The 18,009-nt window shown below is 40.6% G+C and overlaps 1 protein-coding gene across 1 annotated transcript; it reads right to left on the bottom strand.

Moving 5' to 3' along the window:
- Positions 1-6,406: 6,406 nt before the first annotated feature.
- Positions 6,407-17,786, bottom strand: syn1 (synapsin I). The gene is made up of 14 exons (XM_040019352.1): positions 16,879-17,786; positions 16,098-16,582; positions 15,372-15,429; positions 14,875-14,966; positions 14,553-14,709; positions 14,365-14,454; positions 13,817-13,879; positions 13,587-13,729; positions 13,421-13,495; positions 13,228-13,330; positions 13,004-13,147; positions 11,662-11,731; positions 11,089-11,578; positions 6,407-9,175 (listed from the first exon to the last, which is right to left on the bottom strand). The coding sequence occupies exons 2-14, from the start codon at positions 16,442-16,444 to the stop codon at positions 9,040-9,042; spliced, it is 1,968 nt and encodes a 655-aa protein (XP_039875286.1). The 5' UTR covers positions 16,445-16,582; positions 16,879-17,786; the 3' UTR covers positions 6,407-9,039.
- Positions 17,787-18,009: the final 223 nt, after the last annotated feature.

Raw genomic sequence — 18,009 nt, 5'->3', positions numbered from 1 at the left:
GCTTCTTTTCTGGCCTGTAATTATATGTCTGACAAAACAAGAAAAACACATTAGACTGACATGGTAAGGCAGCCATGTTAAAAGAAGAAACCCCAGGGAAATCACCAGGGTCGCTAGGGATATTAACCATCCACTGCAGTGCTGAATATTTTACAGAGCCAGAATTAGACCTGTTGGGTCTGTTTGTGACTGAATGTGGTGAGTACTTCAGTTCCTTCAGAAATATCATCATTAGGGCAGTCATGTTATCAGATTTTCACACTGTGGTCCAAAGAGTTTATGTTAAAGATATTTTCCCAATATCTAAATTACAAAATATATATCAGTAATAACCCTACCAGCAAAAAAAAATGTGGATTTTTGTCTATCGTGTGTTGTCTTTTTTTAAGAAAATAAATGAAACTCCAAATAAAAGTGCATGAAGGCAACAAGCGTCTGTAACCATATATGTACAAAAGAACATAAAAAGAATAATCCCTCAGTTACTTACAATATTTTCATATATGCATTATTTACTTGATATTTTATTTTTAAACCTCACAATTATTGTTTACTTCTGTAGGGGCATCCCTAGCTGATTTTAATTCAGTGGACTTATATTCAGAGAGTGAAGTGTGGCAGTGATAAATCTGAAGCTTCACTGGGAGATGCTTCCAGTCTTCCCTTAATTCCAAAACCCAGATTAAGTCCTCAAGAAATTAAACCACTCAGTCCTCTCTCTTCAGCCTTCTTACCCCAGACATCATTTACAGTTGTGCAAATCCATATAGGGTGTTCGCCTCTCAGGCAGCATGCTCCATTAGGATTTAGAAGCAGCTATGTGAGGTGTTTGGATGCTCCTTTGGCTCAGTAGGATGCTGTACAATCCACAGAGTTTTGATTCAAAGTGAATCAGATTAAATCATATGCAGAAGATCGCAGAGAGAAGAAGAACTGCCGCAGGCACTCGGTGTCGGCGGGTAGCTCATGCTTCACGTTACAGAAGTTGCAAAAATTAAGTAATTTCCTGATCACTCCCTGAAGCAAACATCAAATTATTAGTTTAGTCCCACAGAAGAGAATACAGTAATAACAATGGAATTACGTGCACTTGTCCTGTGCTTAATTAGGAAACTATGTTTACCCTGGCTGCACAGAAAAAGAACAATCCACTCCAAGTAACACTTATAAACAAATTCATGTACAAGCCAAACCATTTGGGAGCGGTATCCATGGTAACGCACACTGAGTAGGAGCAAAAGAGACTGAATTCATTTCAAAGGGAATGAAGAAAAGTGCTGTTGGGAGTCTTCCACAGAGACGATCAAAATCTATGTCACAATTTTAAGATAAACTGAGGTGAAAATGTGCTTGTAACCCTGCAACAATCTGCAAATGCACCACAGCCGGGATTTGGCAGCGCAGCTTTATGTCGACTGTACATTTGGTAGAGAGATGCGACGCGGATGCCTCTTACATCCCAGATTATCTCCAGCAGAGATTGACAGCTTAAAGTTAAAATAAGGTTCGCCATAAGGAGACCCCTCTGGCAGCCTCCTGGTAAAAATAAGACGTGATGAAAGACCTGCACTCATGTGGGCATATTCTCAGATCCTCCTCTCAGTACATGTAGGTCAAAGTAAGAATAGTGTAGATGTTATTCACAGCTGCACTGAGCAAACACAAACTCCTCTGTCCTTGCCTCTGGAGTCACACTAAGACATCCCATGGTGAGACTTAATTAAATCTTCATAGCACACTCCTCACTCATCCTTCATCATCTGCCATTTTGGCTAAGAAATCATCCAAGTCATGTGTGTGTGTTTTTTTAAGGGAAAACACATTCAGGCCTTGCATAGAAACAGCGTGTTTCCATGCAAAAGCGCCTGATAACCTGACTCAGAGATTTTCATGCAACCTGCAGAAACCGAATGCAAACTGTTAGCTCAGAGTTTCAAGAGATTTCCAAATGGTGATTAAGGTCAGCAGGCGGTTTTATGATGCAGAACTGTCATTAAGGTCCAGCTATTCAAGACAGGACAGACAACAAATCTTTTGTGCCTCTGTTAGGAAGAATCAATGAGGACCTTCTAAATATGGATGTCATTCACCCTCTACCCCACATCAGTACAATGCAAAGTAGTACTGGGTTGCACTAATTGTGCGAGGCTGTAGATTACGTATAATCATCAGCCACTGTTTCCCATTTGAGTGCTGAATAACGCATTCAAATCCTAAACTGACACCACATTTTCTTTTCTTTTTTCCCTCATAAAAGAATGACTGAGGACATTTGCTGTATGCATTTTGTACTGAATCTATTACTTGTTATTTGAGCCCGGTGTCTCAAACTGTTTCCATTCAAATCCTGCTTAGTAAGCCTATCAAATGACGTGTGCAAAATCAGCTTTGACACTTGCTTCAGTTTGTGAATAAACAGCATTTTTAATGTATGTAATTACACATTCTGGTTCTAACCAATGCAGATGCACCTGTGCTTTGCAGCTTCTCTGGGCTGTTTAAATGGGTCAGCTCTAGAAATATCCTCCCTCAGAGAAGTGTGGCCTCCCTCCCCTTTTGTCTTCTCCCTTGTCTGTAAAGGAACGAGAGTACTGCTGGCAATAGCCTTGAATGCTTTATTTGTGAGCAGCAAAGTCATGAATGCTACATTAGGATGACTGCACAACAACTGGACTACATGAGAAAAGAGAACGACCATCAAAGTTTCTGTTGTTTCTTGAGAAAGGATTTTCCAGGCCATGATCAACTCTGTCCAGTAACAACCGGCTACATTCCACCTAGTTTTTTAGATAAAAGTAGCTTTAAGCAACAAATTATGTACTCTTTCAAAGGCTGAATATGCTGTACTTTGACTAGATACCCACAAAGCATTTGATTTCACTGAATGGCCTATTTTACTGAAAACTCCCAAAGAGGTTTGGATTTATTTTGGTGGATGGGAATGAAATGATCCATCACTATGCTAAATCTTCTGTTATAACAAATAAGATTATGTAAGAGCATCAGGTTGTCGTATTATGCTGTATGCCAGTGATTTGCTTGTTACCTTAGTGAATAATTGATATAATTTGGCTCTCCAGACCATGAGTAAGTCAGCCCACCCCCCCAGCCTGAAATACAGCCGGTGAAAAAAACATGCGTCACTCGCTGTTGCTCTCTTAATGTCTTACAATTGGTAAGTAATAGTTATGATCTCAGAAGTTCACTAGATTCTTATTCAAATTAAATATACATTTGATAAATTCTCTTGTTTGATTACTTACCACACCATTGCTAGACAACACTTTTGATACAAGGTGTGGATACGCAACTTACTCTGTTATATACTTTTCATTTTGTGAATGAAGCTGTGGTACTAGTGTTTTTTCTAGTACCAAACAGTACAAAGTTCTTCCCCATATTTGTGATTCATATTTCATGCTTTTATCTTTTATGGAGGCTTGAGAAAAGAATGAAATGTGAAGGACTGCAAAGTCTTATATTAAGAGTTGTTCAATAATACAGCAGCCACTGGTTAATTCAGTTTAAAGTGATTCACTGTTTTCATTATTCTAAGGTCATGCTACATAAATTTTACCCCTCTATGTCTCTAGTCTGTGATAAATGTAAATTAAATGATGTCACATTTATTTTGGGCTTGTCACACCCCCACCCCTCCATCTTTTTTTCTGGGTTTTATCAAAGGACTCTGTCATTTGTTCCTTTACTTCTTTAGTTCATTCCATGCACAACACATTTCATGATGCATTAAAAATGTATATATTTTTTAAAATTTATTAGATTTTCTTTCCCGATCAGATGAGCATTTTACCTGCAAACCAGACCTAGATTTGTCAGGAAGGAACAGCCACCGGGCAGCCAGATAAGAACTGCAAGCAAAGCAGATAGAGCTTTAAAAACCACGGTGACCTTTCATGAGCGAGCAGCTATAAAACATCCTGCCTGCAAATTGGATTTTGCACTCCAGACACTTTTGTCTGCAATGAAAACTTTCAAGGAAGAAAAAAAAGAATCAATCTGGTGATTAAAATTGAACGCTCTCCCTCTCTCTCATTGCATAAAACTTACCTGCCAAAACATTTGCACAGACAGATGAGGGAAAGGAAAATCTAATTTTAATGTAGTTCTTTCAGCTGTAGATGCACTCACTGAGTTGTACAAGACAAGGCAATGAAACACATCCCTCTTCACATTAGAGGGGGTGCTTAATAGTATCGAGCCTCTCTCAGCTGCAGCTGGTGCATTCAGATTTTAAGCCCGAGTGAAAGCCCCAAAATTTGGGAACATAATAGTTGTGTTTTTACTCAAACACCATGAATGGGTCTCTGTTCTACAAAGAAGGGATGCCAGTTTAGTTTTGTTTGGTAGTGTGCGGGCTTTGATTTCCGTTTTTCTATGTGACTTAAAGTCGTACGATTAAAATTTGAGCATCAAGAAAAACTTTGTTTTTCAGCAATGTTAACATAATTGCTAATACAATGATGAATCATAATGACTGAATGACTGAGTAGTAATACATACAAAATCCCAGGGCTCTGTTCTGTAGCACTCAGGATGCTTTTACTTACTTAAAAAGGATGTTTTTTAATATAAATTAACACTTTCAATGGAAAAGGAATGCATATACTGTATTATAAGTCATTTGTAATGGCCAAATAAACATGTTACATTGTAATATGGTAGAATAAATAGTTACGTGGTGTTTGTGTGCTTACAGAAGTGAGACTGTAGGCCCACACCACCTTGTGGCCACATTAGTATGTTTTATGTTGAAAAATACTGTCAAACTATAGGACATTCCTAAAAGACATTTCTTTACATAGCTACAGTCAATACAATTTATTTCAAATATAATTCAAATATAAGCTTCTAGCATTTCCACCACCAGGATCACATCTTGAGAATATAAAAAAGGTCAAATGTCAGAAAGTCTCAAATCAATCAGTTCCTTTACTTCTTGTTCTTCTTGTTAGTCACAATAGAAAGAAGTAGCATTTGAAGATACGTGGAAACCTCTGCTAGAGTTTCTGAAGCACAAAATGTGTCCTAATAATACTCTTATATGGTCTATGCAGTCTATATGTATGTGTATTTAAGAGAAATCTAATTAAATTGTGTTTTTAAAAAGTAGGGAAATGGGAAGAGGTATAATAACAGACTTTTTCATTGGTGGCCCATAGAGGTCAAACACACTGCAATTTAACAAAACACCAGCAAATAAAAAAATCCTTCAAAAGCACACAAAACACAACATAAGTGGAATGAAACAAAATTGAACTAGATAGAAAAAAATATAACACACACACAATGGAAGTAGAAAACGCTTTAAAAAAAAACAGGCGGCAAGTGTTCATGGGGAGACAGCAACGTGACGGAACAGCTGCGGCAGGGACAAGCTAGCAGTAAACAGCTAATAGCAAACATGTATCTACAGTATTGTATGAATCATGTGATTAAAACACAGATTACCTGAATCTTTTTCTAACTCATAACACAGATGAGTCCCCTCAGTGCAGTTCTTCGCACATTTTGGCTTCTGTCACTTTTGTTGCTGGTCCATCGCATTATTATCTTCCCCAAAACACTTATGTTGTTTTTATGTTTTGCTATGGGTTTGGGTTGTTTGTTTGTTTTTTTTGTTTTGTTTTGTTTTTGTTCAACTTACTTTTGTGGGCTGTGTTTTTGGGGGGCTAAGGGTTAGCACCTTTCTATTTGCTGGTGGTATCTTTAGTTGCAGTGCATTTGACCTCTCAGGGCCACCGTATTTTTAGACGCTAGCTTACAGCAATGCAGAGTATAAACAATACTTTGCCTAATATTAAAGTCATTCACAACCAAATACTATGCACTGTACCCATTTAATATAAATACCTAAAGTCTATGAATTACTATTATATATATCCTTTAATTTTTTTTCTTTATAACTGAAAAACGAAAATAAAATAAAATGCAACCCTGTAATTTTCAACCTGATGGATAAAGTAAGCTATAAAAATAGATGTTAACAAAAGTGTGAAAAACAAACTGAAAAACCAATGATGTCTCTCATCATCAAGGACACTCAGGATAGCAAAATGAAAAGAAATTTGAATATGAATGTTACTCAACAGTTCTGCATTAATCATTTAGACTAACTGGTGTTGTTACAGTTATTCAGCAGCTGTGTCAGCATCTTTTAAAACCTACTTTACTTTACTTTTCTCAAATAAACCAGTCATTATTTGTCATAGGTTTTATTGGACATGTGCATGTTGTAATAACATACTCATTTTCACATAATATAGCTACATTGCATATAACATCAATATCATTTTTATTACATTTATTTCAATAATCCACCATGATTTATATTATGCAGTATCTTATTTTTGATTAACAAAAAAACCCCTCAGCTTTTTGATTTTTGCACTTACATCTATGATGTACATTTTGAACTCTGGCAGGCATCAACTGACAATCAATTTCACTCAAACTTGTAAGGATTTTACCGTTTCACAATGATTATACGGTGGAATTAAAAAACAATAAAAGGAGCTCTAAGAAAAAAGACAATGTACATTCACAGTCAGATATATCAACCATAAATAATGTAAACCCTTAAAAATAAAATATAAAAAAAAAATATATCAAAATGACTTCTTTGCATTGCCGTCGCGGCTCATCCTGTCAGGCTCCAGAGGGCTCGTGGCAAATGGTGTTTCTCAGTTTGGCCAAGACACCTTTGAGTGAAAGGACGGCACGGTTTTTCAAAGATAACCATCAGTGCTAAATGTGATGGCTCATTTTCATAAATTACACACTCAGTGTGAAAATTACTCCTCTCTTACTTATTCTCGGCTGTGCCATTATGAATCTGACAGTTACGTACTGACACTGAGTAACTGTAAAATGTAAAAATGAAGCCCTCCATTACTTATGCATAACATAACAAGCACCATATAGCAGTGCCATTCACAAGAAAATTGTGCATGTACAAAAGGAAAAAGTAAGTAAACTATTTTCCCAGATAAACTATAAAGTTTAGAGACACACAGGATATCAGCAAGCACAAATAGCAGCAGGGGAGGAAAGTGACAATCTGGATCACTCAGAGCTTTGCACAACATCTATTTGGTTTGACCAGGTTACAAAACAACATTCACACGTTTATGCACCATTGAACACAAGGGGTCACTGTGGCTACATAAACAGAAAAACACAGGCAACATGGAGAATCTGCAGGGGGACCAGGACTCACTTAGACTTTTCACTATTGGGTCTTCTCTAAAAGCGTGATATTGCCATACTATATCACCATATGAATCTATAGCACTCCTTCTGGAAGACATTTATAGTGCCTGGAGAAGATAAAACATTCTTCAGTGACAGCTTGGATTTTCAGAGACGTGATCAAAGAAAGTTTTGTCGGTGCAAAAGATGTGCGGCAGAATTGTGAAATCAACTGCAGAGAAGCATCGTGCAGTTGGCATTCCTAAAACTTGTCACCATTTTACCTTTCTACGTGGTACAAATGAATTTCACAAACGTAACATTCCTTGGCTGAGTGTGCTTTGGAGTGCATCTTACGCTGACCTACTGCTAAGACCTCCTAAAACCTATTGTACATCCATTAAACTCAGTAGTTGGTTAGCAGTTTTTTTCTTGTCACATTGCTTTGAAAATTGAGGAAAATAAACTGCAAGTAACGATATTTTTCACTAACTGTACCTGAACAGTCGCCAACCCTGTCTACACTGGATCCCACTGTACCATGCCTGTTACAGACATGGCAGCACCCCAAAGCAGGAACCCTGCTTTGTCAAGTGGCAGATGAATAAACCTGAAAACCATTGTATTCAAGTATAATTTTGCAAGATATACTCTGTGTGCAAATGTGTTTGAAATAATAAAACATTCTAGCTCATTAAAATGCATGCTTTTCCTTCTTTTTTTTTGTAAACAACCACTATAAGACTGCAATGGAAGACCCTCACCCACACACAAGTGTCACAATCAACTGGACATCCCTGAGACAGCTCCATTTGATTTGACGCTCTTGTCTGTGTAAGGCATGCTTTCAAGTTAGAGAGCTGCTGGGCTTTTGTTCTTCTGCAAAAAAAAAAAAAAAAGGGCGAAGAAAATCGGGAGCCACGACATACTCACGACACCAACTACTCTAATACTAGCTAATTTAACTACATGTGACAACACAGTTACAAGCGCCAAAGTCAGGGGTTGGGAAATGCAACCATTGCCTCCTGTTGACATGCAGCTAAGACATCACCATGAGCGATCTACAGCTTGAACAGATCTAGCATTTGCAAACACTGGACATCCTTTTTGTGCAGCTGTAGTTATTTGGGCGCCATACAAAAATAATTAGGGAATCAGGAAAGCAGGGAGGATGTTGTTGTTAATTTTGCAAGGAGTAGAAGTGTGAAATAGTGGTGTAGCTTTGTTTTTATTGGGGATACATGGAGATTGTTTAGTGACTTTAAGTCAGTTTGACAGCTCTTTACTCAAAATTAGGGGTTAGCTACATTTTCACTGTTTTTACTATGACACAAATATGCTATTTTTAGATAAGAGGAGGTAATAAACTAGGTGCTGCTTTTTTATTTAAAATAAAATATTTGGCTATCTTCCCTTCCCCAATAACTTTAATACAGCGCCTCAAGTTACTTGAACATAACGGCCACGATGAATTTACAGCACAAACAAACAAGTGAGAGCAATATTGTTTTGTTTCGTATTCATGCATATACAGGCTTCAGTGTGGAGTACAAACAGTTTTGAGTATGATTACTTAAGCTCGAGGCAAGGCAGGGAATGTTTAAGACATCAGTGCCTAACTGTATTCTACTTTTTGTTCGTTTTAAAAGAGTTAAACCATGTAGGCAGTGGCTATCAAGTGTGTACATTTTCACATCAGGCTCAGTGTACATGAATTAAAGACGGCATCCGGTTGGTCCTTGTTCGGAGGGGGAAGAAGGGGTCTGTCCTTCAGTTTGCCTGTCTCTTTTTCTTTCAGGAGGAGAGGGAAGAGGGGCTTATGCTGTCTCAGTCTGAGAAGAGACTGGCAAAAGATTTGCGTAGATTGCGTATGGTTTCGGCCTTCACTTCATCCTGGCTAAGGCTGGCTCGTGGCGCTGGGGTTTCTGGAATGTTGAAGGTATTGGTAAGAGACTGGGACTTGCTATAAAGAGAGGAAAATGGCAATAGAGGAGAGGAAGAGGCTATTAAAGTCATGCAGCAAACCCATGGAATGAAAAGACTGGCGCAAGGCAAGACAGAGAGAGGGAGAGAAATGAGAGAAAAGGCTCAGTAAACAATGATAAAGCGCATTCCTTTCCTCGGGTCATTCAGTATTACCTTATCATTTCAAGTTAGCTTTGAATATGATATGGATATTGAATGACTTTTCTGGAAAGCAAAGTGATGCATGTTTTTGTATGCGACTGACAATAAGAGGGTTTATGTCTCATTGTCAGGAGAGCATAAAGAAGCTCAAATATTAAAATATTATGTATTCCTAATTTTGTGAATTATTTAGGTTACATTCAGTTCACGCAGCAACGTCAACTCGATATAAGGTGTCCTGTGTGGCACCGATGGAACATTGCAGCTGGATAGGCGCAGCTGTCAGTACTGCTGTGGAGGCTCACTGTGCTCCTCATAAGAGGAAAGAGTGACACACTGCAGAGCGCACTTCCTACTTTCAGCAGAAGCAAGAAGTAAAGAAGCTAAAGCAGGCAGAGACTACCGAATCATGGCTAACCCGGTTAAATTAAGGCATGAATGATTTTGCTTACTGTATAAATAAATAAATTGTCTGAACACCTGACGGCAAAACGGCAATATGTGATTACATGTGTCCAGTTTTTTTTTTAATTAAAAAATGTAAAGTTTCACCCCGAGGCCCTTACAGCATCTGCAGTGATTCAGACACTGCGCTCCACTGCGATGCTGTCAATTTACCAGTTGATCTATGCCCATTCGCTTACCCATCGTCACTAGTTTTGGGTAGTAATCAAAGAATGAGATGCTGATACAAGGGGCAAAATGAGCTTTTTCCAAAGGTAACTGGCCTCCCCCTTAGCAACAGAGTGAGGAGTTTAGCTATTCAGGAGCATCTCAGAGTGGAGTTGCAACTATTCCACACCGAAAGGAGCCAAGTGAGGTGGGTTGGGCATCCGACACTGATGCCTCCTGGGTGTCTCCTGGGTGACGAGTTCTGGGTATGCCCTACAGGGAGGAGGCCCCGGGGGCACACCTCAGTATTCTACAAGATAATCTGGAGAAGGTAGCTGGGAAGAAGGAAGGCTTCCCCCAAACCGCCCGGCGATAAGTGTAAGAAAATGGATAGATGGATACTCAAAAACTCCATGATACTAAGGCCTTGCAGTGGGATTAACTTAGACCTGATGGTCTTGTCTTGGAAACCCTAGAGGTTTTATTGCACTTGGAGGTACGTCATTAAGTCTAGTAATATTATCTCCACTTATCTCTCCTTTCCTCCACTTGGCATGTGTCTGCTCCACTCCATGTGTGTCTTACACGGAGTAAAGAAGGAGCAGAGGAGACTCGAACTCACGGTGAATCAGAAAGCAGAGGAGAGACGCTCAGCACCAGCAGGCTCTCACACTGACCTGAAATAGACAAGCTGTGCTTTGAACTAAGTATGCTATCACACAATGAGTTATGTTTAATAATGTTAAAATATCTGATGAACATGTGTAGCCTCACTGCCAGTCAATGGCATTAGTTTCATAAGTTTCACAACAATCTAGATATGTAAACAAGGTTCAAAAGTTTATTTACATTAAAGGGATCTTTAAATATCACAATATGTAGCTTCATTATGGCTTCCGCTTGTTGTTTTAACGTATGAGGCGCTCTGCACAGACTTTGAAATGTTATGTTACGTGAAAGTGCTGCTGAAGGGCTGAAAAGTGTAAAAATCAATAAACCATGCACATTCGGGTGGCTCATTTGTCATTAAATAGATTTCCCATGTGGCATGCATGTCACAGTGCAGGCAATAAGAAGGGATCTTCTGCTTGAAGGATGAGGTGAAACCGATCCCATTTATCATTCACAGCTACTTACTTTAGTTGTGGAGAGCCGCCCATAGCCGGGCTGTCCTGACTAGGCTTCTGTGGAGGCTGAGGCTTCTGTTGCAGAGGAGGTCGTCCTCCTGGGCCCCCCTGGCCCTGAGCGGCAGGACGTGGCTGCTGGGTGGTGGGTGCTCCAGGGCGTCCTTGTTGGCCGGGAGCCCTCTGTTGCTGTGTCCCTCCCTGTGACTGCTGTCTAGGGGGCATGGCAGGCCTCTGCTGTGGTGGAGGTTTTTGGCCTGCAGATGGTTTCTGCTGCGATACAGACTGCTGCCTCTGAGCTTGAGGGGATCCTCCTTGGCTTCGCTGAGGAGAGCCCTGACCAGACGTAGGTCTCTGACCTTGAGTCGCAGGCCCTTGGCTTGCCTTAGTCTGGTTACTGGGGTCACCAGTGGCAGGGCTGGCAGCAGATTGTTGGGTCTGTACAGGAGGTTGGCCTTGAGGTTGTGGACGCTGCTGAGATGGAGGGCTTTGCTGAGGACCACCTATCGGAGATAAACAAAAGAAGGAGACAAATCACATTCAAATTCTGAAATATTTTTCAAGACACTAAAAGTCTAGTTCTTACCCTGTGGTGAAGGACGCTGTTGAGACTGTGGGACTCTCGGTTGTGAGACTGGCTGAGGAGAAACTGCTTTCTACAAGTTAACAAGGGGAAAATATCAATACAAAGCAAAAATGACATTCATTAGATGGCTAAGCATAGAAAATGATAATGTATAAATATTTTAAATGTCTCTTAATTTGTTCCGAAGATTTTTCTTCCACAGCATGATCTAGCAAATCTCTTAATCACAACATTCATAACATTTTAAGCCACATTTAGAATTCTGACGGAAATCTACGTTCTAACTTACCTCATAACCAGAAACTCCTCTTAACCCTACACTGAATCCTTCCACACCATTCAAGTCATTGCAAGCAAAGTAAATCACAGTGTGGTCTGTTTAAAGTTGTTATTTGATTGTCTCTCTGATGTGACCATCTCAGATTTAGAGTACCCCAGGGATCCATGCTTGGCCCACTACTTTTCTTAGAAACACAACATGTGTTTTAAAAAAGATTAAAGAAAATATAATGCAGATCCTGTTGACTTGAAGCTCACTGAGTCTTATTTTAATTGTTTCTTTCATATTTTTATGCCCACTAATATACAGTTAGGTCCATATATATTTGAACACTTTCACAGGTTATATTATAGTTATATAATGGACATAATGTGTAGACTCTCAGCTTTTATTTCAGGGTATTCACATTCAGATTGGATGAAGGGTTTAGAAGTTCATTTGAGGCGTGTCCCTTGCATTTGGAAGATTTTACTGCGAACACACAACATGCGGTCAAGGGGGCTTTTCATGCAGGTGAAACAAGCCATCCTTAGGCTGCGAAAAAGAGGGTTAGGGTTCTCTGCAAGATGCAAGACACTTATAAGCCTCAAGAACAGAAAGGCTAGGCTGGACTTTGCTAAAAAGACATCGAAAAAAGCCATCCAGTTTTCAGTTTTGTAAAAACAATCTTTGGACAAATGAAACCAAGATCAACCTCTACCTGAATGATGACAAGGAAAAGTATGGCGAAGCCGTGGAGCAGCTCAAGATCTAAAGCACACCACACCATCCGTAAAACACATCAGAGGCAGTTTGTTGCCTTAGGTGTGCAATTCTTTGAATGCAATCTTTTTGTTCAACCTGCCGAATTAAAGCTGAAAGTCTGCGCTTCAACTGCATCTGAGTTGTTTCACTTAAAATTCATTTTGGTAGTCTACAGAACCAAAATGACAAGAAAAAGTGTCTCTGTCCTAATATTTATGGATCTAACTGTACTTACAGTGTGTTACTACTAAAAGTGTGGAAGATAAGGAAAAGTTAGGGTGTGCTGGAGCAAGTAAAGCATGTCTGTTGTTTGAGCACCTGTGCTGGCTGTCCTGTACGGACTGTGGAAGAGCTTGAAGTACGTGGAACAGTCTGGTTCATTTTAGAAACCACTAGTTCTGCAATATGAACGCGATCCTCGTCCTGCTGGTCCCCAATCAGTGGCATCGAACAGTCATCAACCTTAAAAGACCACAACTTGATATAATTAGTGGACTCCCCTTAAGATCATAGAAAACATTGATATCATTGTCATGTAGTACCTCTATGATGTAGTCCTTGCCATCTTTACCATGTAGAGCCTCCACAGCACAGATGTCCAACCCTCCAAAGATATCGGAACAAGAATCCACCCACATTCTGTACCTGCCGTGACACATTAATCAGACCTATTATAGTGCAGTGCGATACAATTTGATTTACAGTTTTATTTCATTTTCAACTCTGCGCTCTTACTTGTCTGACATGGCCACTTGCTCAAGCATAGATGAACCAGTATTGGTTTTCCAGTTGCCAGAAATTGATGTTCGCCTGTTAATTAAAATAAAGACTTAACCCTACATTCTAACCGTTTTCACTGTTTTTATTTTCATGCATGAACCTGAGAGGAAGTTTCACTCACATGTAAGCCTTGTAATTGTTGCCAATCTTCTGAATGCGCACATCATACTTTGCATCAATAAATGGCTCAGATGTGGCGTAGGTCTTGGTCAGTGCCACAACACTAGCAATATCTTGAAAATCATACTGATTGTCCACTTTCACCTAAAGCAGCAAGAGTGAAAATATTAATATAGTGACATCAGCGTGTTCACGTGGACCTGAGAAAATACTTAAGAACTCTAGATTTACCTTTCCCATCCCTGAGTGAGCATGGCCCATCTTTACCACTACAGGAAATTGAGGGGAGGTAATCTGCAAAAAGAACATTAAAACATGCTCAGATTTCTTATAAATGAACTTTCTCGTAGTGCCCCAGTGATTAAAACACCAATTATTATATCAGTTCTGATCGGGGCAGATATTACAATTGGTACTGATGGCCTGAAAGCCAGCCCAGTACTGTCAGGCTGTGACAGCAGGGAGGAATTAAACTGCTCTGCACCAACCCGTCTCAGTTTAACTGTAGCAACACTAACTTGGAACTCAAGAAATCAAACACTCACCATTTACCAATTACAAAAAAAAAAGTCGATGCTTAGAAAATGTGAGTGCTCTCAGCTGCTACATAAGATTGAATATTGACATGGAGGTAAATTACACCCCTGACATGTGACCCATGCAGAGGTTGTGTGTGTGTGTGTGTGTGTGTGTATGGGTCTAGGTCCTTGTTATTTGAAGAGAGTAGCCATGAAAACAAATGAAAAGGAAGAGGAGAAGGACATAGGGCAAAAACTCACCATTTCCTTGTGGTTTGGATAGTAAACCTGCTCAATCAGTGGGAACTCCTCTGAGCCCAGCTGCTTGTGAAGCCTAGACATTTGAGCAAACTGAAACGTACAGAAAGATGCTGCTGCGTAGTATGTCTATGTCACTCAACTAAGTGTGTGCTGGCTTTAAATGAATGCCTTAATTAAATCCTACTCACCACCCACGGTTTGTCGCAGAAATTGTAGACCGAGTGCAAAGAGTTCACACTTGGCAGTCCAGCGTACTGCAATCCAATCACTATGTTACGATGGTCTCCATTCTTGTCCATGCTGAACGCATGCTGTCTGATCAGCACAAAGTCTGGCTTAAAGGATCTGGTTCAGGGGACATGAGCAAAATATTTAACAGCACTAAAAAAACAACAAATCAGTTTGATGATTCATTCCATTTGGGGCACAGTGAACGTTTCAGCAGAAACTCGTAGTTTTACCAGCGCTGCAATTTTTTTTCTAAAAAGAAACATTTTGCAGAGAACTTACTTTGTAACTTTATGGCCACTCCTAATTGCATCAATGTTCACATTGTAGGTACCTGTGGCATTGGCCACCAGGTTGATCTCAGAGAACTCTGCCTGAAAGGACAGTATCAAGGTCAAACCCTAATAAACACTTCAGAAATCACAGCGGTGATGATTGGAGCCAGCGGTCAAGCAGAACAAGACACAATTAAAGAATATCAGGCTCTGTGTGAAATTCATCCCTCCTGTTTTGAGGCCACATAAGAAAGAAATGTCAGTCCAGAATGAGGTAGAGAGACTAAAATAGTAGGAGAAGAAAATGCCTTAGGCAAAGAAGATTTTAAAATGTTTATGGGCTTCTCTTCTGTTAAAATGCTGCTTAGTGGATTACGTCATGAAAGACCACTGAGTGAAACTGTAGTAATATATATAAGGATGCACATTTCTCCTCACAAATAGATTATTGGTCTGCTATTGGCCTAGACAATCTACAAGTCTGCATCACAAAGCAAAACTTACCTGTTCCACCTTGATGTCAAATTCCCCATGGACCTTTCTTCCTCTGAAGACCTTCACCCTGATTTTAAAGCAAGAAGTTAAATGATTACATCAAAAAGTTGATATATGGATGTGATTTTAAAATTTTGCCTTTCTATATTTAATATTTGCCATTATTTTGGCAAATTTTGAAATTTAGAGAATATATATATATAAATATGGATGTATAAATAAAACTACTGGTGTTGCATTAGGACAGGTCAGCTTCCGTTTATTGTGAATATCAATCCTGTTTCGATAATAGCAAATTTCTTAGTTTGTTATCACTATTGCATAATGCGCGCGGAAAAGAAGCTCGACTGTCTGCTGAAATCGTTTTTCTTCCGCACTTACAGCCGCTTCATTTGACAAATGGGTAATCTCCATATTCATGGCGGCCATGAACGCATAGTGCACTTGCGTAATTTCAGATTATCAGCAGAATGCAACACGAATCGATCACAAGAAGAAAAAACAAGCTGATCGTCAAATGAAAATGGCTTCTCTGCCTTCGGTCTGTTGCGCCTTTGCCATGGCACAGTTTCGGCGCACAAAACCTCCCACCGGTTGTTTCACGTGATGGAAGGATACCTCTCAACACCGGATGAATCATATGACCTTCTAGGAGTTAGGCCACCGCAACCCACGGTCTGGCACACTTTTGCTGTCTAGACGAGGCAGCGCGCTGCCAATGCGCACTGCTCTTACCAGTCGGTCTGCTGGTCGTCGATGACCAGGAGGATCTTAGCGCTGCTGGAGACACCTGCTCGGTCCGCTGCCTCCGATAAGGTCGCAGCCGCAGCAGCTGTGGTCTGTTTGACGGCGTTGGAAATGGATGAGAAGAAGCCTCCACCTCCACCTCCAGACTGCTGCTGTTGCTGCTGCTGCGGCTGCGGCTGCTGCTGCTGGCTGGTGGACTGGCGCCTCTCTGCCGGCCCGGGCGACACTGCGGGGCTCTGCTGCGGCGGATCGGGGCGTTGGAGGTCGGTCATGTAGCCATTGGGTAGGTTGGACATGAAATTGCTGTCCGAGAGTCGTCGTCGCAGGTAGTTCATGGTGGATATTTGTTGAAATGACGAAGGAGGAGGATGTGGGGGTCCAAATACACTGAATGCGACTTACAACTCGGTGTTCAGTGGGGAAATGAATGACTAGGCTACTTTCCCATGTGCAGGAACAGGATCCGATGTTACCTACAGAGAAAACAGGTCCCGTGTTAATATAGAAGGAGAAGCTCGACTATCTGATCATAACAGTGGCGATGAGTCGTGACGGTGTAGCTTAAAGAATTTGCTAAGATGCAAGAAGAAATCAGCCCTACTTCACCTTAGCAAATTGTGCAAGCCAATTATTAGTCTCCGTGTAAAGACTGACGCAAATAAAAATATAAATTTATTGACATTTTTTAACATGTATCCTGTTTCCAGAAAGCCACCTAGCACTTCAGCAGCCTGTAGTAATAGCCACAACCGGGCATGATGAAGCCTACCTGGGAGTGTATCCAAACTGGTCTGCCCCAAGGATGACTTGATGATTCCTCGTTATTACCTCCTGTCTGTCACAGAAAAGCTCGCATATGGGTGACTCTCATATCCTCCGTGCAGGCAAGTCAGGCATCAGGCTGAAATAAATAAAGCTACAGCCCTTCCTGCATCACCGCCGTCCTTCTCATCAAGCCCCAGTTTTTTCCGTCTGCCCTGCGTCACTCCCAGTCATCCTGAGGGAGAGAGGAGCTGCGCGGTCGTCAAGTTGCAGCAGGGTGATATCCACACTTCCGGTGTCTCTTTGGGGGGGGGAAAGAAAGAAAGAAAAGTCTATGCATATCTAGGGCTGATTTTTTATTGACGTCAGAGTTTGGACATAGTTAAACTAAAGAAGTAAAAATAACAGCCACTGCTAAAACCGCATAAGTGGCGAGCTGTTGTTTTGTTGAGTCTTATTAGCGTTGTTGAACTTCCGGCATTGTTCTCGTCAGTATTCTTGTAACTTGACAAGCTCCATGATGGGGGTATCAGGGTGGTGCTGATGAGAGCGGAGAAGCAGGGGCGTCGCTCGCTGTTGGACATGATCCTGCTGTTGGTTGCAATACCTCTGGGTGTTGATTTCATTCGGGCATCCTGCTGGCTCCAATAAAGCAGCAGTGGCACACCCACTGCTGGGTTGTCAGGCCTGCTGAAACAGGGTGTTACTTTTGATTTTCAACTGAGTCGATACAGACAGTGAGGGATGCGCCGTCTGTTAGTGATACTCGGAGCCCACCCCCCTGGGAGCCATGGGTTGCTCTATGGAAACTGTACCATATGGCGGAAACTACAGAGACACGGATAGAGGCCTAGAGCCGGGTGCATTTCTTATCTAAATCATTAATGCATTTTAGAGATAATAAATAGCCTATTGCTTGCTAGTAAAAAATACCGCTATTTAGCTCCGATCTTAAGAGTTGGGAATAGTGAACTGCCTATTAATGTATCATTAGTTTACATTTATTTTTCAGTGGATGGATTTTAGTTTTATTACATTAGAATATGTGTGATTTCATAGAAAGTAGCTCGATTACTTTAGTTCACAAACCAGAGAAGCAATCGCTCTCTAGCTTGCCTTTCTTTTTTCTGTGCCCCTT

Source organism: Simochromis diagramma, unplaced genomic scaffold (assembly GCF_900408965.1).
Source record: "Simochromis diagramma unplaced genomic scaffold, fSimDia1.1 OVJJ01000822.1, whole genome shotgun sequence".
Lineage (NCBI taxonomy): Eukaryota > Metazoa > Chordata > Actinopteri > Cichliformes > Cichlidae > Simochromis > Simochromis diagramma.
This window is presented reverse-complemented; position numbering and strand designations above follow the sequence as displayed.

Bases quoted from the DNA above. Each gene is read 5' to 3' on its own strand.
- syn1 (XM_040019352.1), bottom strand. From the start codon at position 16,444: ATGAACTACCTGCGACGACGACTCTCGGACAGCAATTTCATGTCCAAC. The intron at 15,430-16,097 runs GTAAGAGCAGTG...CTTTAAAATCAG, and splicing joins GACGACCAGCAGACCGACTG to GGTGAAGGTCTTCAGAGGAA. The intron at 11,579-11,661 runs GTAAGAACTAGA...TATCTCCGATAG, and splicing joins ACAGCGTCCTTCACCACAGG to GTGGTCCTCAGCAAAGCCCT.